This window comes from Chaetura pelagica, unplaced genomic scaffold, assembly GCF_000747805.2.
Source record: "Chaetura pelagica isolate M959 unplaced genomic scaffold, ChaPel_1.0 scaffold3, whole genome shotgun sequence".
Classification (NCBI taxonomy): Eukaryota; Metazoa; Chordata; class Aves; order Apodiformes; family Apodidae; genus Chaetura; species Chaetura pelagica.
In genome coordinates this window covers 2,584,250-2,610,048 of record NW_009952974.1, presented here as the reverse complement: position 1 = coordinate 2,610,048, position 25,799 = coordinate 2,584,250, and the positions used below count along the sequence as shown (strand labels likewise).

At 46.1% G+C, this 25,799-nt stretch overlaps 2 protein-coding genes across 2 annotated transcripts; one reads left to right on the top strand and one right to left on the bottom strand.

The window, feature by feature from the left end:
• Positions 1 to 2,593: 2,593 nt before the first annotated feature.
• Positions 2,594 to 5,982, top strand: TSN (translin). The gene is made up of 5 exons (XM_009996229.1): positions 2,594 to 2,630; positions 3,013 to 3,109; positions 3,924 to 4,039; positions 4,966 to 5,045; positions 5,401 to 5,982. The coding sequence occupies exons 1-5, from the start codon at positions 2,594 to 2,596 to the stop codon at positions 5,635 to 5,637; spliced, it is 567 nt and encodes a 188-aa protein (XP_009994531.1). The 3' UTR covers positions 5,638 to 5,982.
• A 9,817-nt stretch (positions 5,983 to 15,799) lies between these two features.
• LOC104387458 (myosin-M heavy chain-like) lies at positions 15,800 to 20,574 on the bottom strand. Its single transcript, XM_009996227.1, has 5 exons — positions 20,340 to 20,574; positions 19,355 to 19,559; positions 18,336 to 18,958; positions 17,420 to 17,565; positions 15,800 to 16,595 (listed from the first exon to the last, which is right to left on the bottom strand). The coding sequence occupies exons 1-5, from the start codon at positions 20,412 to 20,414 to the stop codon at positions 15,800 to 15,802; spliced, it is 1,845 nt and encodes a 614-aa protein (XP_009994529.1). The 5' UTR covers positions 20,415 to 20,574.
• Positions 20,575 to 25,799: the final 5,225 nt, after the last annotated feature.

Below are 25,799 nucleotides of genomic sequence, written 5' to 3'. Positions count from 1 at the left end.
CCCGCCGGGCGTGGGGAGCGGGGGCAGCGGGGCGGGGGGAGCGGGCAGGGCCCGGGGCCGTGCCCGGGTGTCGGTCCGTGCGCGCTCCGAGGCTGCTGGGGGGGGTTTCAAGTCGGGTAAGTAGAAAAGCTGCCGTGTGTTCTCAGGAAATGCTGTTCTCTCTGTTTTTTCCCCTCCCCGGCCTGGCGTTTCGCCGTCTGGGGGGAGAAGCGCGTGTTGTTTTTACAGGGGCTCCCCTGCCGGGTTGTTGAGTTGGCTCCGGGGCTTTCCTCGAGTGACATGCACGTAGACTTCCATATTCTGGTCGTTTTACCATCACCTGTTGGGCCTTTGTACCTTCCTCACCTCTTCGCTCCCCCATAAGCTGTCACGGTGCCCTGGATGGTGTGGGAAGGGAGGTCTTTAGTCTGTTTTGTGTGAGACTGACAATGTGTGTGCAGGTAGAACATCTGCTTAGTGTTTCAAAATATAAAGGGAATTTGCAAAAGCTGATAAAGCAGGGCCTGTCCCTGATGTGTGTGGCAGCTGAAGTCGTTCTGCTGGTTTTGAGGTTCGTGGTGTAGCTAGTCTGGTTCCTTGCTCTCAGTCCAGGTTCTTTAGTGTAATGTTTCTGGGACAACCCATTTCCTCCAGGGCATGGGAACAGCACTACAGACCTAGATGTGAAATGTGCTTTTTCTCTTCCCCATCTCCATTTTTAGATTTCCTGGTAAAACTAATGGAATAAATAGGTTTCTCTCTTAAATCTGTGACTTAAAGCTGGTGGGTTTTATTATTTTTTTCAAGTCAATTAGTATCTCCTGAAAAGAAGCAACACTTTTGACTTTCCTGGAAATTCTTTAGAGGAATTTGGGAAGGGGAGACACCTGATAGGCCACTTTCTGAAGGTGAACGAAAGAAGGAGACTCACCAGGTCCTGCTTTATCCACCTGCAGAGCTGACTGGCTGTTCACAGCCTGATGTTCCCAGCACCCTGAAGCTGGAGCCCCAGCATCTCTCAGGCCTCTGAGAGGGCACACGTGTAGCAATGTGCAACTCCTGAAGTTTGACCTTGGCTGGCAAGTGCAACTTCCATCTGCATAGGAAATCTGTCAGTGTTAAAAATTAGAACATTGGCTAATTTACATACACTAAATTTTTAAAGCTGAATAAACCCTTGGATGTTATAACAGTGGTTTTGTGTGGGTATTAACTTTGGGGTTTGCTTTGCAGTATTTAATTTGTGGAGACTTGTGTCTGGCTCAGTGTATTTTTAGTTGATTTTTAATTCCAGGAGAGAGCTGGTCCTGGAACTTGCAGAGTCTGAGAAGAGATTTTTAAGTAGTTAAAATTTTAAAAGAAAGAAAAAGAGGGGAGAGAAGGGGGGGAAAAAGCTTAGTTTATAATTTTTGTAGTACCAAAGATAATGAATACATGCTTAATACATTAGAAATGAACTTATAATAGACCTGTCAGTTTGTCATCAATTACAAATGTAATAAAGCAAGTTAATAAAGGTTTAGATTAATAAAGGTTTACTGCAGAATACTATAGAACCAATTAACAGAAATGTTGCCGGGGCAATAAACAGCACTTGTCAGATGTCACATACTTAGACTACAGTTTTGTTTTATAATGGTTGTAGTTCCACTGTGCTTAAATAGCTGTTTGGCTTCACTGCAGCATTTTGTTGTTTTTACTGAGACACTGGAATGTTTCTTCCTTAGTGGATTAAGAAGGGATAAATGATGACTCTAAGGAAGAGATTATTCGTTTTAACAGGACTCTGGCCTGACTTTGTAGCATTAAGATTTGTTCAGCCTTATGTTTATTTGAAGTTGTAAGAAAGACTATTAACACTAGTAAAACTAGTGAATAGTAAGCTATATTGAACTGTAAAAATATTTAAAAATAAATGAAATAATAACTAATTAACAAAAAAAGAAAAAATTCTAGTAACTGCTGCAAGTTCACAGGGGACAGAGCAGCTGAGGATGCTTAGTGACTGTGGCTGTGTTGCTGTGGGGGGCTAGTGCCCTCCCTCATGCCAGTGTTTGTGAGGGACAACTTTCCTTCTCCAACAACCTCCTGACTGATCATCTGTAATTATTCTTGCATCATCAGTTGAGGCAGAGTGACAAAAACCCAAGGAGAAAAGGGAGAGCCAATGAAAACAGGGAAAAGGTTTGCTCCAGGCTGAGCAATCCATCCTGCCAAAGAGCAGGGTGAGGAGGGGTGTGAGCTCTGTTAATGAAGTGTGGGATAGCTGGAGGTTGGATGGAGGGCAGCTCATGTACCAGCCAGTGGTGTGTCAATGGCAGCTTGCACCTTCCCTCTTTCCTCCAGGCACTTCTAGTACCTCTTCGTTAAACCTGTTTGCATTGAGTTTTCCATCCACCCTCGGTGACTGCTGGGCAGCCACCTGCCCACAGACAGCAGCAGGCTCAGGCTGGCCTGCTCTGTGCTCCCTCCTGCACCGAGCACGAGATGTGAGCTGTGGGAGATGCACTTTCAGTCACAGCCTTTATTCAGCTGTGGGGAGCCTCAGGCCAGCAGCCTTTGACACAGGGTTGGAGGATCTCTCTTTCAGCTTCCTCTCTGCTCCCTGCTCAAAATGGAGTTTGAGAACTGCTCAGAAAGCTTTAACATTGGTTTGGCCACAGGCAGACACCACATTGACTCTGTGCTCCCCTTTCCATTTGATTCCAGTTGCCCCTTGGTCTGTAGGTTGTGTGACTTTTCCAGCATTTCCTTCTGCCAGTGCCTGTTACAAAATGTGTTCTTTATCCATGACATCGGTTTTATAGCAGCAGTTACTAGTTATGATTAGTAGTAACTAAATCACACTGGGCCCTTGTCTCCAGTTTGAAGCTAAGGACTAGAGCAGATTATACAGGAGTATTTCTCTGCTATCTGTGTGACCCAGGGTGCCACAGTGAGACTGGAATGTGCATAGTGCTGCCTACACTAGGAAACTCTTTACAAAACCCTGTTCTCTGTCAGGTACTGAATGATGCACTGTTTCTTTTTCAGTATCCAAGAAATGTCAGAAGGCTCGTGAACACTTTGCTACAGTCAGAACACAGCTGGAGTCTCTGAAGACCAAGTTTCCTGCTGATCAGTATTACAGGTGTCTGGGATCACACACAGACAGACATGGATGTGGAAAATGCCTGGGCATATATGGTATCATTACTCTGGGAGAATGATTTCAAGGTTTATGGGCCTAATGCTTCCTTCTGTTTGAAAAGTAAATCATGGTAGAGGAGGGTAAGGTTTTTATGAACACAGCTAAGAAATGCTTTTGCTCAAAAAATCTATAACTTTTCACTGAAAAGATCAAGTATTGCATTCTCTTTGTATAAACTTTTTTAAAAAAGAAAAAGGAAATAATAAGAAATTTATGCTTATTGGAGCTGCCCTTGTTTCTGTGAGCAGAGCATTTGCTGCTCCATTAATTCCAGTTAAATTGTTAGGTTTGGGGCATTTCTAAAAACAGAGCTCTAAATCTGCCATGAAATGGCTGTGTGATGCTGCAGATGGTAAATGAAGCTGTCACCTTGGTGTTTTGTTTGCTGCCAGAAGGGGACAGTGTCTAGCAAGAACATTTCGAAGAACAAGAACCTTGTCAGCTCATATCTGCTGAGGGAAGATGGGAGGGGAAACCCTGCTAATCCTGTGGGCAGGACAAGTGGAAAAACCCCTGAACTGAGTAGGTGTGTGGGAGGTGTCCAGTGTAGGATCTTGGGGGTGAAATTTTGGAGTACCAAGGACATGACTTTAAGTTGGTGCTGTTTTGGTAAGCCAAAAATATTGCCAAGTGCTACCTATGCATGAAGGTGGAAAACAGAAGCTGTGCTGCAGATGTGTAACAGGCCTGTTGCCTGACTCTCTAGTCATTCAAGTTGCTTATTTATACCTTGACTTGGTGTTTTCTTCAACAGATTTCACGAGCACTGGCGGTTTGTGCTTCAGCGGTTGGTGTTTCTGGCAGCATTTGTTGTCTACTTGGAGTCAGAAACACTAGTGACCCGAGAAGCTGTTGCAGAAATACTTGGGAGTAAGTTAATGTTGTAACTGAAGAGAAAAAGCTTATGAGGTCTGGAGGTGGTGTAGCTTTCAGAGGTACAGGGAAACAGCAGAACTTCATTTCTACCCCCCCCCAGAATCCTAAATGTATCTGGTACATTTCTTTGTGTAAACAATACATTATTTTAGAAGGTGGAAACTCAGGTGAACAAAAGTACCTATTAATAAGGGCTTTGTCAATGAAGATTATTCACTCAAATTGCCTAACTCTACCAAAATAATAATATAAAGATGAGAGCTTATTTTTATCAGTTTTTGGTGTTATGGAAGTCTGGAAAACATTACATTTTTTATGCTGTAGGACAGCTCTGTCCTCCTAGAGCAAAGGATTTGAAACATTGGGAAAACTATCCCTAGTGACTAGCAACAGGACAAGAGGAAATGAGGTCACATTGTGCCAGAGGAGGTTCAGATTGGGTATTAGGAAAATTTTCTTCACAGAAAGAGTGGTGAGGCATTGAACAGGCTGCCCAGGGAGGTGGTGGAGGCACCGTCCCTGGAGGTGTTCAAAAAACAGGTAGATGTGCTGTTTCAGGAGATGGTTTAGTGGTCACTGGGGTATAGGGCTGACAGTTGGACTTGATCTTGAAGGTTTTTTCTAGCTTTAATGATTCTGTGATTCCATGATTTTTCTAAAAAGGGACTACACACCCCTCTCCTATATATTAATGTAAATTCAATTATTCTGTTGGATCAATTATAACCTCTTGTATGTCCAGTTGAGGATGTACAAGATGCTAAATCAAAATGCTGAGAAGACGCAATAATTACATCATGTACAGGAAGAGGCTGATTTTTATTTCGTAATAGTATTTCATAAATTTGATATTGTAAATTAGCTCCAGTAAACAAATGCAGTTTTCCTCATGTTCTGTACCACTCTGGTTTTCATTTCAGTTGAAGCTGATCGAGAGCGGGGCTTTCACCTGGATATTGAAGACTATCTTTCTGGTGTATTAACTCTTGCCAGTGAGCTGGTAAGAAAGATATTCGTGCGTATATTTGGATTTAAATTGACCTAACATAAAAAATAAGTGTTTTCTAACTTTTCCAAATTGTTCCTGGAAGTTATGATATGCAACACCTTGATCTGAACTTCCAGCAAATCGCCTCTCAGTATGCCAGGGTTGTTCCTCACTGACATTTTCAGAATTAAACTAGACCCTTGATTGAAAATCCAGGATTATGGTCAAGAAAAAGGTAGATCTAAGTATATCTAATTGGACTGCCTAGAAAAAAACTGCTTCATTTGGGAAAGTAACTGATAGGAATAGTGGCCCGATTGGGGTGGGTTCTTCTGCTGATGTTCTCCTGTGCATTTTCCTCTCGCAGTCCAGGCTGGCAGTGAACAGTGTCACAGCTGGAGACTATTCTCGCCCTCTCCGCATCTCGGCTTTTATCAACGAGCTGGATTCCGGCTTCCGGCTACTCAACCTGAAGAACGACTCCCTGAGGAAACGCTACGATGGCCTGAAATACGACGTCAAGAAAACCGAGGAAGTGGTTTACGACTTGTCGATCAGAGGACTCAATAAGGAGGCAACGGTTGGTGTGGGTGGAGAGAAGTGAAGGATGCTCAGTTTAACAGCATCACTGATTACCTCAGATGGTTGCCAATCCGGGAGGCTCGCTAGCAAAGCCTTCCTACATAGTTTAGAAGAACTGCAGCTGAAAGCTGCTCTCTATTTTCTTACCGGTGGTGTAGTACGGCTGTTGGATCTCACAATGTTTTGTAAAATCATATCCAGATTAGGGCAGGAGGCTCTTTGTTCCCAGTGGACTTCCTCTGTCAGAACACGATGCTGTTCTGTGCACAGCAGCAATAGCCATTAGTAACTCCCATGAGCTGAAATTCGCATTAGTTCTGTAGTGCTGCTGCTGCTCTGGCAGTGCTGCCACTGTCCCCTCACACACCTGCACAGGTGTGCACAGCACGCAGCCCAGCGCAGGCACACAGTGTGTTTTAGGGTGTAAATACCTGTGTTTTTTTTAAGACACTGTTTTTTGCCTTTTTCTTTCTTGTATTTTCACCTGTGTCAGTAAGTTGAACAGATCTGCATAACTGTTTAATTACCACATCTTTTTAAATGGTTTCTGTTAATGTATCCCCCTTAATTGACAAATTAGTCAAAATATTCCTGGGAATTTCTCCATCAGAACTGGTGTATTGCACCCGGGTACATCTTGGTTGTTCTTTCTCTCTCTCTTGTGTTTTTTCTTTTCCTCCAAGATTTCAGTTGCCAGGGATAGCAAGGCTTTCTCAAACATCTGCTTTCACTGGCTATTTGTTTTACTGACAAGTAGATGCTGATCATTTGCCTTGAGAACTTGGTGTAACCAACATGTTTGGTTTTTTTAACTACCAAGCTTTCCAAATAAAGATGTGTTAAGTGATAAACTGCAGGTACCATCTGAGTTTTAACCACCTATATAGGCCACAACTGTATGTGCTGGGATTAAAAAAACCGCAAAAGCAAAACTTCATGTAATAAAATGTTTGAATCTTCAGAAAAGGGAAAATTACTAGTTTCAGACCCTTTGCATGTATGATGTTTACAAACACCAACAGCCTCTCTCATATCTCCTGGGGTGTTTGTTCTCTTGTCCTAAATGACTTGGAGTTTTGCCTTTCTCATTCTGGTGGTGCAGGAGCGGTAACAAGAGAAACTTCTTCAGGAGGATGAACACAAATGGTCACATTTATGTGGGGTTTGTTAGTGTTTCATTTTGTTAGCAAAGATTTCCCACTGTTTTAGTTAGGGTTTTGGTTTGTTTTTTGGAAGAAAATTATTTCTTGATTATTTTGGCCAATAAAAGCTGTTCTTTGATTTTGGTCATTTGGTAATTCTGCTTGTTGTCTGTTGTTATTTGCTTCTCTTCCTGGGAATCTACTCTGAAATGTCATAATTTAAGCCCAGCCTTGAGACAATAACAGGACTTGGACAACAACAGGACACCTAGATGTGGGCCCACTCCTGCCCACCAGTGAGTGGTGCCTAAGTCAAGTTGCCAACAGATTTCATAGGCTTTTTAAAAATTATTTGTAACTTTTTACCTGTTTCACCAAGTAAAACATGAGAAGTATGGAGGAGCTTATCGTTACCAAATCCAATATGTTGTAAGGTTCATCTTCAGAGAATCATTTTCTTCTGCTGTGAAAGAGGGGTATTGCCATCTCCCCAGGTTACGTGACCAAATTAAACAGGAGAGGTAGGGAGGAGTTTATCATTACCATGTTAATCTTTCATGTTTGTCCTGTCACATATTGCAGGGAGAGGGTAATATCTGTCTTTCACAGCTGAAAAGGTGTAACTTCCTGAGCCCCATTGCAATAAGACCAGCTTTCAAAGCAGCTCTTTGTTCTTGTCCTACTCCACTGTTTGCTTCTTTCTCACTTTAGCCTTGTGGAGGTGGGAGGAAGGAAGGAGCTTAAGGAAGAAGTTCCACTGCCAAAACCAGAGACTAGTGAAGCAACACCCTAAGACTCCAAGACAGCTGTGCAAACCAAGGTCACACAGGAAATGCGTAGGAGCAGGGGAAATAAAGAGAGGTTTTCTGAGCATCGGTCTGATGTCTCTCAGGCTGGAGGACTCCTGGCATGCAGGACAGGGATGTGAGGCCATGTGGTGGGGCAGGTTTCTAATTGCAGGACAGGTGTTTGATAAGGCTTTATGCTTTATGTCCCAGGTTCACTGGTTGCATTTAGTCGTGCAAAAGGCCTGCTTCCTGACATGGGGTCCCAAGTGCTGATGGAGGCTTTTCAGTAGATCCTTGTTCTGCCAGCTCTTGCATTTTGCATGGTTTCCAAGAGCTGGTGAGGACAGAACAGCACTGTGCAGAGAGACACAGCTACTGTGGGAGGGACAACTGAAAGAGCAAGTCTCTTAGGGCTTACAGATCCTGTGGGATCCTTCTGTCTAAGGCTCTGTGGAGAGCAAGTGCTTGAGACTCTCCAACATTGTGTTCCCAGGGGGTGTTTAGCAAACACCTTGTTCTTTCCTGTTCCTATGTTTTGGAGAGCCTAGCATCATCCTCTAAAAAAGCATGATTTGTGAGAGCCAGGCTGCACAGTTCATTCCCCAGCCAGGCCTGGTGAAGGGAAAAGGAAACCTCAAACTTTCTTCCTAGGAAACAGCAGGGAAAGCCAGGGATATGCTTTTTTTGGTGGCTTTCTCTACACAAAGGTAGACTTTAGGACCTTGTGGCCTTGATTGTGAATCTGCACATTACTCTGGATCTAAATGATAAGTTGTGTATCTGTCCCAGAGCTGGGAACGGAGGCTGGAGGGGAAGACCCAGAAGGACTTGAATAAAGGGGTTTCTCTCTTTGCTGACCCTTCCCTTTCCCAGGCGTACTGGGAGCAAGTCGGCCAGTGGGGAACAGCAGTAAGAGATGGAGCTCAGAGGACTGCAAAAGCATGATGGCTCATGATGAATCAGATGCACTTGAACTCTGAACAAATAACTCCCGCTGGTAGTGAATGGAGGGGGCAGTGTGCACTAGCAGCTGGGAGGAGAGTGAGTCAGTGCAGGAGTCCTGGAGAGGCTGACTCAACAGCCAGCACAGCTATTCTCTGAGCCACTCCAGCCTCAAGTGTGTTCCAGGGAGCAACCTCTTGGACCATCTTTGTGTTCGCTCCCGTTTGGGTTCCCCCCCCAACCCTGCATCTTGACGTAATTTCTGTAGGTTTTCTTTATTTCAGTATAAAGGGCACTTACATAGTTGATTAGCTGCTCTTTATTTATAGCACTGCCTGTTAACCCCCTGCAGATCAATGAAAGTGCTGACCTGAAATCATTTGGGAAATAAGGGTGGACAGAGCTCTGCAGCACAGGATGCAGAACAGTGCTTGGGGCTTGTTGTTGAACTGGGCTCTGTCTGCTGGAATTAACTGCAGCAGGAGACCAGCAACCTCTTTAAGATGGCACTTGTTAAAGGACATGTCATCACCTCCAAACTGCCCTTTTCTAGTGCCAGCACACGTCTTTGTGCAGTGAACTGGATCAAGGAGCTGATCTAGCTGAAACAATCTCTATTTTTCAGCAGTGTTTGCTGCAATCCTGTTTACCACACAGTCCCACACGGTGCCTCTGTGTGTGTTGGGAGGCTTCTTCCTCTCCCTGCAGTGCCAGCTTTCAGTGTTCCCTGAACTGTAACACTGCATGGTCAATTGTCTGTTTTTTTTATTTATTTTATTTTTCAGTATTTTAACTGCTTCCAGTTCTGTTTGGATTGCCAAGGGTTTCCTCTTTGGGTAAATAAGTTGCCTTCATTTTACTGGGAAGTGATGACTTGCGTGCTGTGGAGCCTCACTTGCCTTTTCCAGCTGGTAAGGTCATTACACACCGAGGCAATAAACGAGCAGAAAGGAGTGACTCCTGAGGTCTGTGCATGGCTATTGACCTGTTACTCATCAGCAGTCCATCTTCCCTCATTAAAGTACTGCCTGTTGCTGGATGCTGCAGTGCTACTGTACTCAGGTGTGTGTAGGGGCTGTTCAGAGAGCCTCCTGCCTGCTCCATTTGTGGAGGGTCATTAAGCCAGTGTTTGATGTTGAAAGGAATGGTCCTTTACAGTATCTATCTCCTGTACACATGCTGTGAGTCAGGCATGAATTACTTGAAGATGGGTGTCTCTTTGCAAGTTTCTCTGCTTATGGGAACTTCAAACTGCAGCACTTCTGGCTGGTTTAGTCATCTCTGGAGGGCTGCCCTGCCCAAGGGGGAAATGGCTGTCCTAAAAGCAGCCCCTTCTTGACAAAAGAGGGAAGCACTCCTTGTCTGAGTGCTCGTTCATCTGCACATTGACACTGTGGGTGTACAAATGTCTAACCTGCTTCTGGTGGGGAAAATGTAAGAGCCTGAGCCCTACCAGGGCACTGCCTGCTCCCCAGCCCAGTAGGGAGAGCTGTGCACCTACCTCTGAGTCTGCACCCAGGCCCTGTGCAGCTCCTACAGGTTTCTGTGAAGTCTGATGCCCATGACAGCCTGTTGGAGACTTCAACAGGGATTGCAGAAAGCCTAAAAGGAAGAAAAAGCCTGGGATTTCAGCCTCTGTGACAGTCCAGGGCTATACAGGCCTTGTGCTTTTCACATGTTTTGGTTACCCCAGGCATCAGTCATGGGATCTGCTCTGTCACTTTCTTGTGACCTCCAGGCTTCATCTGCCAGCACTCCCCACAACACCCAAAGACGTTTGGTGCAGATCCTCTCCAAGCATGTGACTTTGGCACTCCAAGAGAGGTTCCTGTTCTAGGAGAGAAGGGTTCAAAGCCACCTCAGGCCCCATCACTGCTGAAAGAAGGAGTTCCTTTGCCTGCTTATGTGCAGGGCTCCTTCCCTGGGAGGGCTGTTTGCAGTCTGGGTCTTCTCACCTGCAACTGAGATAATTTCTCAGGGATGCCAGTGCTGATGGAGATTGTACTGGGGCAGGATATGAGCTGGAGAGTTGCAAATTATCATTACATTCATCTCTGCTAATAGGCCTAGAGCCTAATGCCAGCTTTTCAACTTTTTCCAGCTGTGTAACTGCTCCCAGTCAAGCCTGGGCAGAGACTGGTGCTGGAGGATACTCTGCCTGCATTCTGATCCCTCATTAGGGTTCTTCACTCTCTGTTGAAGAGGACCCTCAAAGTTCCTATCACTCAGCTTTTCCATCCACGTTGTAGAAAAGTTTTCCTTAGAGGACCACCTTCAGCTTCCTGAGGGAGATGTTTTCCTTCCTAATGAGTGCCCTTGGCATTTGCCTGGAGGTTTTGGACTGTGCAGTGTTAAACTTTGATTTTTTAGTTATTTTTTTTTAATTGCTTGTACCTGTATCTAGTCATATTGATATTCTGCAGCAGCCTCTGTGAAATATAAGGGAATTTCTTTGTCTGCTTCATCACTAATACTTTTTGGTCCATCATATCCCACTGTAGTGACAGAAGGTCACTCCATGATGACAGTGAGATCTTCAAACATTTTTCTGATCTCCACCAAAAGAAGTTTCCTTCATTGCATTTGGTTCCAGGTTTTTCCAATTTCAAGTTGGAGACTATCAGCCTGATTCCAGCTGAATCTCACCTGGTTTCCCAGCATACATTTAAGAAGAGGCATAGGAGAAATCACAAAATGAGTGTTACTACAGCTGCCTCTTCCCTGAGCCCTGAAGGGATATCTTTGACCTGGCACTAGAAGACTCAAATTATCTTCCCTGTGAGGATGTCAGGGACAAGCAAGAGAGTGCAATATTCACCAGAAACTCCTCCTGGAGATCTGCTTCCTTGGATGTTAGCTCCGTAATAGATTCATGTGCATTGAATGACTTAAGTTCCTCGAGGCGCAGATCTGACACAGTCTCAGAGCTTTCTCAGGTTTTGGGATGTGCTGAGGTCAATCTCTGAGTCTCCAATGACAGCTACAATAGCTTCTTGCTGCCAAACCAATGCTGGTCCTCTCAGATGTGTTCCTGATCACCCTGCACAGGCCCATGCTCAGCACCCCTTCTGCACCCTCACTTCTGTTAAAGACAACCAGGAATGTACAAGGACACCACAAAATAGAGGATCTCTGTTCACTAAAGCAGAAGCCTCTGTCCTTTAAAGTATTTGCTCTTCATCTCCCTGTGCTTTTTTTCAGGCTTTCCCACTCAGCCTGCTGACTCTTAAAGCATCACAGAATCTTAGGGGTTGGAAGGGAGCTCGAAAGATCATCTAGTCCAACCCCCCTGCCAGAGCAGGATCACCCAGAGCACATCACACAGGGAATTGTCCGGGTGGGTTTTGAATGTCTCCAGCGAAGGAGACCACAACCTCTCTGGGCAGCCTGTCCCAGGACTCTGTCACTCTCACAGTAAAGAAGTTTTTTCTGATATTTACATGGAACCATCTATGCTCCAGTTTGCACCCATTGCCCCTTGTCCTGTCACTGGACGTCACTGAAAAAAGCCTGGCTCTGTCCTCCTGACAGTCCCCCTTAACATATTTATAAACTTTGATGAGGTCACCCCTCAGGCTCCTCTTCTCCAAGCTAAAGAGACCCAGCTCCCTCAGCCTTTCCTCATAAGGGAGATGTTCCACTCCCTTCATCATCTTTGTGGCTCTGCACATCTACTCCCTCTTTCCTTGGGACTTGGTCTCTGAGGGGGCTCTTAACCCAGTGTTGTGTCGTCATCTTGTGTGTCTGCCTTGAGCTCAAAACTACGTGGACTCAATGATCAAGACTGCTGCTTGTTGTTGTTGTCTTCCTCATAAACAATCAGTAGAACACATCCTAAATTCTTGCTAAAGGTCATCTATGAGTTCTGATAAATCAAAAGAGTGATATGACATCCTCTTTTTCCCCTTAACATGGTACCTCCATAAAGGCCTGCTTGTATTATTCAGCTGTGTTCAGTGAGCAGGAGTTTTGAAAAGTAATCTTGGTATTGTCAGTCATGACTTCTGAGAGGCATAAAAATATCACAGAGCCCTAGGACGGCCAGTTTGGAACAAGTAATTGCTTTCTTGGCTTATAGACAACCATGTTCTCAAGAACCCTGGGTTGTGATAGCATTTTGTCAGGTTTGTTAATCAGAAATGGAAAAATACAGCACAACTAATCTCCAGTGCTGCCAAGTAAGATGTGTACACGTGGTACTGAAAGACCTGGAACTTCCCAGGAGAGAGATCATCTAGTTGAGAAAGGTGCCCAGGGATTATGGAAACTTACTGCCTTGTCCGTGTGCTGACACGCTCTGCCCTTCCTGTGCAGGCTCACCCCACAGCACCAGCACCCACAGGGCACAGAGATGGTGCTGTGCTCGTGCTCCCTTTCAACACCTGCAATGTAAAGGCAGGCGAGCAGCTGAGTACACACCGGATACATACAAGACAAATAACATTGGAAGCACAACCTCTGCCCAGTCTGACAGGTTCAACAATCAGGCTGTCACTTCCCATAGCAGGCTGTCCCAGATCAAAGACCTTGTACTGTTCCCTGGCCATGGGTTTTTTAGGACAGGGCTACAGCACCAAGTACACGTCCTGCTTGTAACTCAATACCCAGCACTTATTTATGGACCTTCTTTTGGGGAGGGTTTGCTTGGTTCAGAGGAAATAGGCCATGATTACTAGGAGCCTGGCAGGCAGGTGTTTCCTGTGATACCTAGAAAAACCCTGAATCTGACAAATGGAACAATCAGCCAAATGCAAGATTGATGCTAAATATCAGAGCTTTTACATATACTTATTGTTCTCTAACCTTTTTGAACAGCCAGGGTGACTGAAGGTATCTTGATTTAAAGATACGACTGTACAAACAGTCCAAGGCTGGTTCTGAGTATGAATTGGTGTGGAGAAAACCACTGTGCTGGAAAGTAATTGAAAACTTTCCAGGAAGCAGCAGCTTTCTGTGGCTGTGAAAGCCACTGGCTGTTTGGATAAATCAAGCTATTAGGCTCACTGTACTTTAGCCTTCCCTTATCAAAACTGCCACTGGAGGTAAAGAAGAGAAGGTAGCTGAGCCATTTTGATCTTGGGAGAGAAAACAAAGGTGCTACAAGCTGTTGCTTTTTGCACATTAGGTGGATGGGGCTTGAAGGCTGTGAGATGCAGATCTGTCATGACAGCATCAGAGAAATGTCCCTCCAGCAGCTGCCATGCTCAGACATCCATCTACTTAAAAAAACAAACAACAAACTTCTCAAAGCAATGTGTCATGCTCATCACTGGCTGTTCAGTGCGTATTTGGAGGGAACAAACAATTTATTCTAGTCTCACAATGAGGAACAGCTGGAGGGGATTCCAGCCCACTTGAGGGAGTCAGGCTGCTGCCCCAACAAGCATTTTGCCAGCTTTCACTTGCCACAGCACTCAGCTGTGTGCTGCCACCCCCACATCTTGTTTGTGTGTTTGTTCCAATGAAGCAACAACTCCCATTTCCTTAAGGACAGAACAAAGCACTAACACACTGGATGGTGCAGGTGGAGATAAAATCCAGCCAGAAAGCACACACTTTACTGCTGGTGTCTGCCTCAGCGCCCGGAGCAGTGTAACGTGCCCAGCAGCTGTGGCAGGAGGACAAAGCACTGGATGTGGTTTAGAGGCCTGCTCAGGCCTGGGGTCAGTGGTGTCTTACAACATGAGGGCTACCTACATGAAGCCTCTGTCCACCTTCCTTTGTGTGCTCACTGATGCTGGTTGATCTCTGGAAAAATACACAAATACGCTTCTTTGTGTGAATCCTCCCGTAAAACAAATGCCTGTAACAGAAATATTTTGTTGTGAGTGAATAATACTGATTAACTTTGTCTTTACCTTGGGGTCTGAAGGAACATTTACAGGTTGTCCTCTGAGATCCACTGACCAAAATTCAGGGTCCTTTAATTTAGTTTCTGGCCTTTGCTGTGTATGTCACAGTGTGACATTTTGTTGCTCTTGTAATCGCAAGGTCACCATCATTAGTAATGTCAGGCTGAAAAGGTTAAACCCTGTTTGCCTTTTTACCATTGTTCAGTTTCAAGTCATGTCCCTGCTGTGGAGCTGAGAGAGGCTGGACCTCATGGGGGAGTGTTTTGTGGCCTCAGCTTTGGCTCTCACGTCTGGTGTGCCAGGCCTGACCTGGGCAGCCAGAGCATTGGATTTTGTGCCAGTCTATTGTTGTCTACTGGGATTTGGGTTGTCTACTGGGATTTAGGGTAGCAGGCTTGTACTGTTCTCTCAGTCTCATTTGGGGTAGCCCCTGAATTCTGTTCAGGGGATTCAATGGACAGATGGATGCACATTGCTCACCTGAATGCCACCCACACCAAATGAAGCAGCTACAGCAGAAAACAAATGTTTTAAAAAAATACCCACCTAAACTCATTGAAATATAACTATTAAAACCTTTTATGTTACTCTACAATACAATGTAAATTGTTCCTTTCAATTCAATTTTTAAATACACTAGATTACATCTTTTAAATAATTGCCAACTTTTAAGTTCACTATTAGTGGCAGCAGAGCTATATTTACATACACTTCTGATATATTTCAGATGCAGGGTTATGTTCCAGTCCCTAAGTTAGTGTACTGCTTTTCCACAGCTTCTACACATATTTGGGGTGTTTGTGTCAGAAAGAAAGAATCCTTTTGTCTGCTTTTTTTTTTTTCTTGCTTTTTTTTTTTTTTTCCTGTGTGCATGCAGCTGCATCAGAGCAAATGGATACCTACTTGATTTGGATAAAAGACCTTTCTTTTCAAACAAATATTTTGACTGGATGTACGGAAGTGAATAATGAAATATAGTCCTTAGGAGTAGTGGTGGAAAACATCCTTTTCTCCAACCTTCCTCCCCTGTTGCATAATACTGCACCTAATTTTGACCCTGACTTTACCTAATGCTGATGAAATGTAGTTAATGGTGAAAACCTCTCTCATGTTGTCAAGACTGGCTTTCAACACAAACCATGCAATGGCAAGCATCATACATCATTCTCCCGCAGTGCAATATTAACAAGATAAACTCAGTGTTTCCTTCCAGGGATCTGCTCCTCGAGGGAAGCCCATCTCTGGATGTACAACAGCCACAAATGGTTTGTGAGTCCTGAAGCTGGACACCAGAACTAGGCTGTAACACTTGGTTCCAGAGCTGCTAAGAGTCTTTGTGGGCCAGGCTCCTCCCTGTGTTGTCCATAGAGCAAAGCAAAATCAAGCCACCAAGGCTCCTAATGGTCCTTGCACATGGCACCAGCCAAGCCAAGTCTCCCCAGGTGCTGCCTGTGCAGGACTCAGGGCCTGGTGTGAGGGGTGCTGATCATGATGTTGGGCAGCGCGTTCCGCCGCTTCTTCCAGGAGCCCAGCTCCCGCGAGTAGCGCCTGATCTGCCTGAACCAGTGGTGAGTCCGCGCCCGGTCGCTGTCCCGGAACACAAACGCCTCCCGCCTGATCTCAATGAGTTCAAAAGTGTCATCGCAGTCGGGATCAGTTGAGACAATGCAATTACTCAGCCTCAAGGGCTCCCTGAGCAAATGGAACTTCCCATTATTTTTGTCCCTGATGAGTACCAGCACGGCATCCTTCACAGGCCCTGGCTCAGCTGATTCCAGGCTGGACTCTGACACACGCTTCATGTTCACTAGGAGGAGGACCTGCATGTTCTGGAACTTCAAGGTCTTGCTGCCTTTCTTCACCCATTGGCCGTCAGGAGGCTGAGCCAGCTGCAAAGACCCCTCCATCACAAACCGTGTTTCCTCCCGCAGCCAGCCTACAGTTTTGAGGGCAGTTTCTCTCATCTCAATGTTGATGACTTCTCTCTTCTTCTTGCTGTCCTGACGAAAGGAGCGGAGGGTCCATGTGTTTCCCTCCTGCTTGGTTTTCATGTTGATGTGCTCCAGGTGAGACTCGATGCGGCTCTTGGCCTCCCGCAGGTTGCCATGATCTGGGTGGTAATCTGTGGTGGCCTTGATGATTCTGCTGAGCAGCAGTGGGTACTTGGTGACTCTTTGCAAAGGTGCCATCAGGAAGGACCTCAAGTTCATCCGCCGCAGTGCTGTGTTGTCATTCTGGGAGACATTGAGGAATATTCTGCAGGGATTTAAGAAGAGGGAATGAAATGGTGGCTGTTCTGCCAGCAGATGCTGCAATCCTACATGCAAAAGGACAGCATGGTGCTGACAGCTGCTGGGCACTGCAGCCTCCCCTTTGGTTTCAGCAGCCTTGTGAATTCTGTCTTCTCAAAAACCAGCCACAATTTCTGCAGCTGTGCTCAGCTGCAGAACAGTAATGAGGTGCCTGGGATGCTAGAACATCCTGTCAGTCCTCTATTAAATCGCTGTTAAAATAATGAGGGTGTGATCTTTCTCTGGTACACACTGACGTAGTCCCAAGGCAAATACACCATCTTATATCAGATGACACTAATCTGCAGCTCCTTTCATCATTAGAATACAAAGCACTCTAAGCAAGAATTTGGTACTGTCATCATTTAAGCTCTTGCAGTGGAAAGAGAGAAGTGACTTGCCTGATGTTGCCCAACAGGCCAGGGCTAGGAATGGGAAACAAATGCAAGTCATGCAAGCTCCACACAGTGGCTTTCCCCAGTGGAAATCTGAAGTGTGCTCTGGAGCAGGGACTGAGAGCTGTTCTCAGCTGGGTGTTACTTGGTGACCATTCAGCCCAGTGGTCAGGGGGCAAACACTGGTACCACAAAATACAGAATATAGTTGGGGACCAATTGGCTGCCTCAGTGGAAGTATCAAGGGGTTAATACATTTTGGAGGGTAAATTACTCTCCTCACCCCAAAAGAGAGCAGTTCATCACTGAAGAACATCAGCATCACAACTTGGATCTCATTGAACAAAGGCCTTCCTGTCCCCAAAGCCTGGGAGAATACATGCATTTTTCTCACCTGAGCAACTCCTTCTCCTTCTCCAGCGCATTGAGCATGTTCACGGAGGAGGACTGCTGGAGACAGTAGGTCTGAAAGGCTGGCAGCATGTTGACAAACTCCAGAAATATTTCACCGATGCACACAGTCATCAGGTCATCATCACCCTGCAAGCATGAAATACAGAGTTAGTTCAGGAGAGGCACAACCACAGAGCCTGCATTCAGTCCTACCAGCACGAACCCACTGCAGGACCTGGAGAGGGCCAGACCACAAGTGGAATGGGGCTCACCCTTCCTGGTGGAAAGGAAGTCTCTGCAGGTCCAGGGGGAAGCAGTGCATGGGCAGGGGAAGGAAAGCTGGTCTAACTGCTTGCTCTTTTACACATACAGAGATGTCTTTTCTGCTTCTGCAGGCTAGACCAGTGCACCAGAGCAGGGACTCAAAGGCTATTGGTCAGAGTGAGCCTGCTAGTAAGAAGAATATCCTGGGGACCTTCTTGCTGGCAGGTCTGCCATACAGCTAATGCAGCAGTCCATAAATTGAGTGTTTAGGAGCAAATGGGGAGGGGAGGCCTGTAACTCAGGTAACAGACAGGGCCCTTAACAACTTCTGCAATGGTAGTCAGCAGCAAGCCTGTCTGGGCAGCAGTCTCCTTCAGTTGTCCTCTTACTGGCTACTTTGATGACTAAGTGAAAAATAAATGTCATGGTAAATTGTTCTCTGATTTCTGGATGTGTAAGCCTAGCAGCTGTGACCTGGCACAGGCCTACTGAAATCATTGGTTTACAATAGCTCAGGGAACAAGGGACTACACAGACGACCAAAACCCAGGAGTCCTACCTCCCAATCCTCTGCTCCACCTGTGCTGCCTCACCAACACAAAACCTATACCTGTCTGCCCAGTCTGGCCTCTTCAGAGCATGCAGCATCATACCTGGTCAAAGGCCTGATCAATCTCTTCCTGGAGTATCTCCAGGAAGTTCTCATTGAGGTCGATGAGCTCCTGGATGTTGCTGAAGATGCCCAGGAGCTGCTCCTGGCTCAGCAGCCCAGCCGCCTGCATTGGGAGGTAGAACTCTTCTTTGATGATGCGCAGGTCCTCTCCATAACTGGCCTCTGTGTTAACAAACTCCAGCACAGACTCCTTGCGCTCCGTCCTGCGCTTGCAGCACTTCTCACAGAGGTCAGCCCGCCTCTGATTGCAGTTCTGCACGTCTGTCTCCACTGGGAGGTCCCTTTCTCCACAGTCAGTGCAGGGACGGTGGGCTTCCCAGGCCTGCAGGGAGCTCAAGGTTTCAGATGCCCTGTTCCTCCACTTTCTGACTGGCATCTGGCCAATGCCACTATCTGCCCTCTCCACCTCCACTGACTTGGTGCGGGTGGCCTTGCTGGGATCCAGGTCATCCCGGACATCATTCACGCCAACAATCCCACTGTCCGTGCTCAGGCTGCTGACATTGCTCCAGTGACGTCTGGAGCGCAGGGAGCCACGTGGGGCGCGGCGGGTCTCGTCGAAACTGCCACCATGGCCAAGGTTGGCTTTTGCTACCACTGGACCTGAGAACAGATACAAATCACTACAGGCACAAAGCTCACCTGAGGAGCCCAAACTGGCACACCCATGAGTGACAGGAGCCCTTGTGGGGGAGATCTGGTGAAAGCAGGGCTTCCCCCTCACTCCTGTTTTGCTGCTGGGAAAGGGCAGGGTCAAAAGTAAATGGCTCCCAGGAGAAACTTGTCATCCCTGCTCTGCCCACACCTGTGAACTCATTCGGTCCCTCTCCCCCCCTGCCATCTGCTGGGCAGGGACAGGAACACATCAAAGCAGATCCTCATTTCTTGCACATCTGGGTGAAACCCAAGACACTTCCCTTCTCCAGGTCCATATCTACACCAGTGTAGCAGGGCTCAGCAGTGCCCATCAACCCCCCCGAGCATGCAGAAGGCGGGTACCGTAGTCTCGGTCCTGCCGGCGCTTCTGCGCGTGCTGCCGCGCTGCCGCTGCGATCTTCAGCTCCAGCTGCTTCCTCTTCACCGAGTCCGTGGGCATCGGGTCGCTGAAGTGCGGCCGCAGCCGGCACTCCCGCTGGGCCTTGGCACCATCTGCACTCTCGTGGGCAAGGTCAGAGCTGGAGCGGCGGCAGCTGGGGCTGGGAATCTGCAAGGAAAGCAAGGAAAAGCAAGTAGGTTTGGAGCAAGGAAGTGGTCCAAGCGGTGCCTGGTTTGCACCCACCGGACTCTAGTTGCCAAAGGAGAGAAAACGCAGCTCCTCAGTGTTAGGATTGTAAATGAAGCTCTGCTACATGATCATTATGAAATCTGTCCCCCCAGGTCCCTCTGTCTTGCTTAGTTCATCAGCAGGGACTCCGCACCCTCTGTGGATGTGTAGCTCTGAGTACAGTGGCTCCATGGTGCCTGGATCATAGCTACCAGAATAACTGAAGAAGTCAAGAGCACAGCACTGGCTAAGGACCTAAAGGGGAGGCTGAGCCTGTCCTCCAGGGATCTGAGCTAACTTGCCCTTGTTCTCCGAACATTTCAGCACTACAGGGCCAGGAACTCCAGCCTCTGTGCCTTACCTGCCTTGGTAGTTTGGCAAAGTGGGGACTGGGAGGGCATCTGTCTGAAATCCTGGGCAGCACAGCAACGAGGGGCTGGTGGCACAATGAAAGTTGTGAGAGGTTATTGCTGAACTCCTTGCAAGAGTTGCAGTAGCAGATAGGCAAGGGCACAAAACTGACTCCTGTTTCATTAACTGTCCTAAAAAAGGCACTAGAAATACTTGTAACAGAGTTTAATCGCCCGTGGGAGTTGGTGTGATTTCAGATCCCAGGTTCCTAGTCTGCCCAGTTCCTACAACACAGGGATTCTTCAGAGCTTCTCACAAGAAGAAAATCATAAACATGCTCAAGATGAGAGGTTAGCTTCTCTCCCTTACATTATCTGCAGGTGGAGTGTCGCTGGGTGTCTCATTACTTGGCTTGTCCTCCCAGGTCTCTGTTGCCATGGACATGGCTGTGGGCTGCTGGCTGTCCTCCGGAGGTGGGAGAACAGGTTCCCTCAGATCACACTGTCCCTCTGAGGGAGATTTGGCAGCAGTCTCAGCATTGCAGCTGCAGAGGAAGAAGCAGACTATGATGAACGTCACATACACAGTTCACCTGCCATTCCTGACGCAGGTGAGACAGAGCAGAAAGCCCTGGTTTGAACAACCAGCCACAACAGTTCAGGGGAAGTGCAGGCAGGAATCTAGACTGATGGGCATGACGGCCGTGCTTGTGTTTCAGAGGCTCTAAACACAGCCCAATTATAGCAGTGCAAATGGGGTAATTGCACTCATGCCAACATCAGTCTGGGATATCAAGTTTTGGGTGTTCTCAGGGCATTTTTGTATCCATAAAGCACGAGGTTCTCTCACAGGGACCAGAAAAACCTCTTTCTAAGTAGGCCATATCCATATTTGCTGCTATTTAAAGTGATGTTGTCAACACAGAAACTGAATTGCTCATCTGGAAGAAAATCACCTGCTAAAAACCATAATACTTTGAAGAGATTAGAGGATTAAAAGAGCTTTCCCTCTGTTTTTCATCTCACATTATCACAGGCTCACTGAAACCACTGAAAGATTCCCTCTGCTTCCAGTGATCTCAGGATCAGGCCTTTTGGTGCACCTAAGAGTCCTGAAAAGATTAGCAGAGTCTGTTGTTCTCACTTGGCAATTCTGGGATGCTTGTATTTATGGCTGCCTGGTGCTGACAAAGGCTTGGCCTGGCTGATACAGGCAGCCTGTTCCAACCCAACATTCCCCTCTCTGTAGACACCACCACCTCTCCAGACAGACACAGTCTGGTGCAAAACCACTGACTTGACAGAGTAGTTGACAGGCTGTAGATTGTGATACTACTTGTGACACTTTTTTTTTTTTTTAAACAGATCCTCTAAGACACCTTATTTCCATGCATAATGAAGCCTTCCTGGATGAATATTAATTTTTTCTTTTTGATTTTACTTAATTTGTATGGGCTTGGATTTCTTTAAAAAGAAATCTTGTCAGGATTGGATATGGATGTTTGTACATAGAAGAAGCCCACGTCAGGGACATATTTCAGGTTATTATATATTTTATGCTTAACAAAAGGGAATGTTTTCTATGACAAAAATCTGCTTCTTCTTAAAGGCTTCAATTGTGAACTTCTGCTGGTAGGTCACACTGCTAATGTGCAATTCCAACACTATCATCTACAAGCAAACACATGAGACAGATGGGCACTTTTCTTTCGGTGAATGACAGTTGCTACTGGTAACAAACCATCAGCCACTACTGAAATTGCTAAAAAGGGAACAAATCTCCCAGAACACAAACTAACTCTGTTGTCAGGCCAGAAAGTTGGTTTGCAACATTCTAGCTGATGCTTTTTCAACTTCCTCCATTTATGCTTCTAGGTCCCAGCTAACACTACCAGAGGATTTACCAGCTTAAAAAGAGCTTAGCCACAGCTGCACAGCAATGACACAGTGCTAACAGCAGGCTTCTCTCTTTTGCTTTTGCTGTGCCAAGTCCCTGCTAGATGGATTTGGAAGCGTCACTTCACCCCTCCAGGCCTCTTCTTTCCAGCCTGTAGAAAGGTGACACCAACACCAGTGCTGCCCCAGAGCAGCCTGTTCCATGGACTGTGTTAGCCCCCCTACAGGGCTGCAGGAAGAGCAGCACAGGTGCACTGCAAGGATGTGGTCTCACCATGGTACTGGCCTAGCCTGGTCCAGCTTAAGAGGTACCTGTCTCCTTCCTCCCTCCTGTCCCCAGCCACATTTGGGGTATCACTTCTTCAGCCAGTCCAATGTAACTGTGTGGTCATGATCTAAAATCAGTCATTAAATGATCTGGGTTTAAAAAAAATCCTCCCTTATGTATTCCCAGCTAGACCATTTCATCACTATTTGAGTTGGATAAAGCGTGAACAGTTCAGCTGGGCACACTTGTGGGGGAGATGGTGGAGGTTAGGGAGCAAGAAAGCTCCTGAAGAGGATCTGCCACTGCTAGAAAACCACCACTTCTAAAAGCTGCTCCTGCTCAGACAGCTTTTGGTTGAAACATGCAGAAAGAAGGAATTATGGTGAAGCACAGAGAGGCAGGGGGATGTGTCCACACTCAGTAGCAAAGCTCAGCAAAGGAATATTCTCCTCTTGATCACACCACCTTCCATCATGCAGACCATACTCTCCAAAAGAAGCATCTGCTTTCTTTCATGGTCTCTGTGGGATTCTGCATAGTTTTATCATTGTCCAGGCTGGCAGTCCTCAGTCCTTTCCACATGTTCCTGACTCTTTCTGACTAATGGAAACATTTTTGTCTGCTCTTCCCCTGCGGTCACCTGCCTTACAGACTTGGAGTCCTCTGCTATGGGAAGCTGTTATTCTACCCACCATCCCAGTGTCATCCCAAACACAGCCCCACACTCAGGAAGCCTTCTCTCTTAGTCATGTCTTTTGCTTCCCCATGCATCTTAAAATAAAGAGACTTAAAATAAAGATGGCCTGAATGTCAACAATCATAACTTAGGACCCAAAGCAGCCAGGAAAAAAGTCTTTCACCTCTGCAGTGAGAATAAATTTACATTATAAATTAATATTCAGGCACTTTACAGTCTCAGGTAAAATGGTGGAAAATTGAGAAACTTCCAGACTAAAGAAACTGGAGTTTCCCACTAACAAGTACTTTGGCACTGCCAGCAGACTTGTTTTCCTCCTGCTATCCTGAATAAATTACAAACTTTACCATTAATTGTTATTACTATGGAAAATAAACAGGCCAGGGTGGTTCTTTCCTATGAAACAACCTCTCTAATACTGGAATGACCATCATCTTTGCTTTTAGATCAATTATCATTTTGGTATTAATAGAATCACCTCATATATTTTAACAAATCCACCTAGGGAGACACAATACATTCACAGAAATAAAAAACACTGCAGATATTAAAAGCACACAAACCACATTGAAACCATAAAGGCCCTGGGCAGAAAATGTTTGGAGGCTGGGAGGGTAGTAGGAAGGAAGATCATATGCACTACCCAGTTCCTCTATACTTTGCTTTGCATGCTCTTCAGGCTCCTGATACTAGTCAGACCTTTGATCTTCCTAGAGACACCTGTTCTTATGCTCTTACTCATTACTTTTGCCATTCTGTGTATTTCATTTCATATCAATGATAAAAATAGCCTACTGAATGGAAATGGTTGCATCCCTAACTTTCTCATCTGTTTCTTCATTGGGTTTTCACAATCTAGGTCAAAAGCACAAAGGTAGGGCTGGACAGCTGAAGGAAGTATTTAGGGCTCTGACCACCGCCTACTTCCCTTTGGATTATGAAGCTGCAGAAGTATTTCTGCTTGTCACTCTGTCTACATGGGGAGCTTCAGCTCTACGGAAGTTCTTTCATACAACTCTCACTCTTGTGCAGAATTCACTATCATCTCATTTAAAACCTGAGTCTAGTCTCAGAACTCTAGCATTCCAGAAATACCAAGTAATGATATGATGCTCTGGCATTTCACATACCACATCTGTCAATCTGCCTGAAGCAGCCAGGAACCAAGTCAAATATAATTCTTGGCAAAGCCAGTCCTGAATATCAAGCATATGGAAACAAACCACTCCACCGACATTTACTTCTCCTTTTCCCATCAGCCTTATGTAGAGTCAAGACAGTAATAACTGACCCAAATTTCTAACTTCCAGAACTTTGCTGGTTCCTCTTGGTCCACCTGCTTGTGTAGAAAACAATCCCCATTTCTTTGGCAGGAGGGAGGTAACAGGACTGCAGTGTTCAAAAACAGGATAGAGAAAGCAGTCCTTGTGAAAATCCTACCCAGAGAAGGGGAAAACGTGGTTGGAGAAGAGGGAGGAAGGATTTACACAAGTACTTTCTGTCACTGTTTACACTGAGTTGGCAGAAGAACATTATTTCCAAGTACTTTCACTTGCAGCCGTCATGCTCTCATTTGTTTGCCAGTTCACTACGTACAGGTCACACTACCTAAATCTTCTTTCAAATGTATTACATTAGTAGTTCGTATCCCTCTGCTGTCCTCTACTTTTAACAGAAGTTAAAAAAAAAACCAAAACAAAAGACCTTTCAACAATTTATTAGAGAAATAAAATGGGTGGGAAACTGGGTGTCAGGGCTACTAACGGCTGCTGCCTGCACAGGATTAAGGTGTACAAAAAGGCAAAGTTTAGATGTTTCTGATGTTTAATCCCAGGCAAAGATGGAGTTTAAGCTCAACAGCTTCAAGACACATCCTTGTGGCTATCAGAGACCCTAAGATGAAAGGCTCTGCCAACAGCATATTTATGCTATAGGAGTTAAATGTACGTATCAGGAGTGAGACTAGACTGTTAATAAGGGAACTGCTTTCAGGTAACCCCACAGAGCATGTTACCTTTTCTTAATAAGTTCCAGGGCTGAACCTATGAATTCATCCTTCATTTTTTGTAGTTTAGCTCCATAGCTGGATAAGTCTGTGGCTTCTAACAGCAGCGATGAACAGCAAGAGGACTGGGCTTCAGAAGCCAGGGACTGCCCTGCAAGATGGAGGACATCATTTAATTGTCTTGTCTCCCCTTTCTGCTGCTCATCACTGAGGATCTCCTGCCCAGCAATGTGTATTGCTACTGCCTGCAAAGGTGATCTTGGAATAGGGCTAGAGCAAATGGGGACCAGGGATCTATCCAGGCTGGAGATCAGCAATGTTCTGTCCTTCACCTCAGGGCTGCTCATTCTCAAACCATCCACTATGGCTGGATACAGGGAAAAGCCAGCAGAGGTGTGGTTTTCAGGGAACACATTGTCATCATCCTCTGCTGTGACAGTGGCTTCATTCACAGCTTTGGTCCCCAGAGTTTCTGGACAGACATTCTTGCTCTCCTTCTCCAGCATCTGGTTTGCAGGCAGACCCTTACTCAAGCACTCTGTTGGCCCACTGCAGCTGGCAGATAAATTTGCCTCCTTCCTTCTCATTTCCTTGAATTCCTCAAAGGTGGGTATGTAAAGACTCCCTTTGCAGTGGCCTTTCTTACTCTGTCCCAATGTGGCTTTGACATCTGTTTCCCTGCTACATTGTTCCAGGGTTTCTGCTGTTCTGGATTTGGCCATCTCATGGCTTTCCCCAGCATGATGGAGGGGCAAATCTGGGGAGCTATTCTGCCTGTGGAGCTGAAGCCTCCTCTGAGTCTCCGGCTCGATGTCTTCTGGACTGATGATCCTGTGTGCAAAACACAGCCTCTGCCTCCCAGTGAGGCTGTGCCTGAGAACACTGTGTTCCACCAAAACGCTGCAGCAGTTGACTGCACAACCATTCTTGTACTGCTGGCACATCTGGCATTCCAAAAACTCCT

What these genes read in the sequence shown, in the direction of transcription:
- TSN (XM_009996229.1), top strand. Translation starts at nt 2,594, where the DNA reads ATGGAGTTTGAGAACTGCTCAGAAAGCTTTAACATTG. An exon ending in CTCAGAAAGCTTTAACATTG is followed by an intron (nt 2,631 to 3,012) that starts GTTTGGCCACAG and finishes TTTCTTTTTCAG; the next exon opens with TATCCAAGAAATGTCAGAAG. An exon ending in TAACTCTTGCCAGTGAGCTG is followed by an intron (nt 5,046 to 5,400) that starts GTAAGAAAGATA and finishes TTCCTCTCGCAG; the next exon opens with TCCAGGCTGGCAGTGAACAG.
- LOC104387458 (XM_009996227.1), bottom strand. Translation starts at nt 20,414, where the DNA reads ATGTCCATGGCAACAGAGACCTGGGAGGACAAGCCAAGTAATGAGACA. An exon ending in CCGGCAGGACCGAGACTACG is followed by an intron (nt 18,959 to 19,354) that starts GTACCCGCCTTC and finishes ATCTGTTCTCAG; the next exon opens with GTCCAGTGGTAGCAAAAGCC. An exon ending in AAGGAGAAGGAGTTGCTCAG is followed by an intron (nt 16,596 to 17,419) that starts GTGAGAAAAATG and finishes AAATCCCTGCAG; the next exon opens with AATATTCCTCAATGTCTCCC.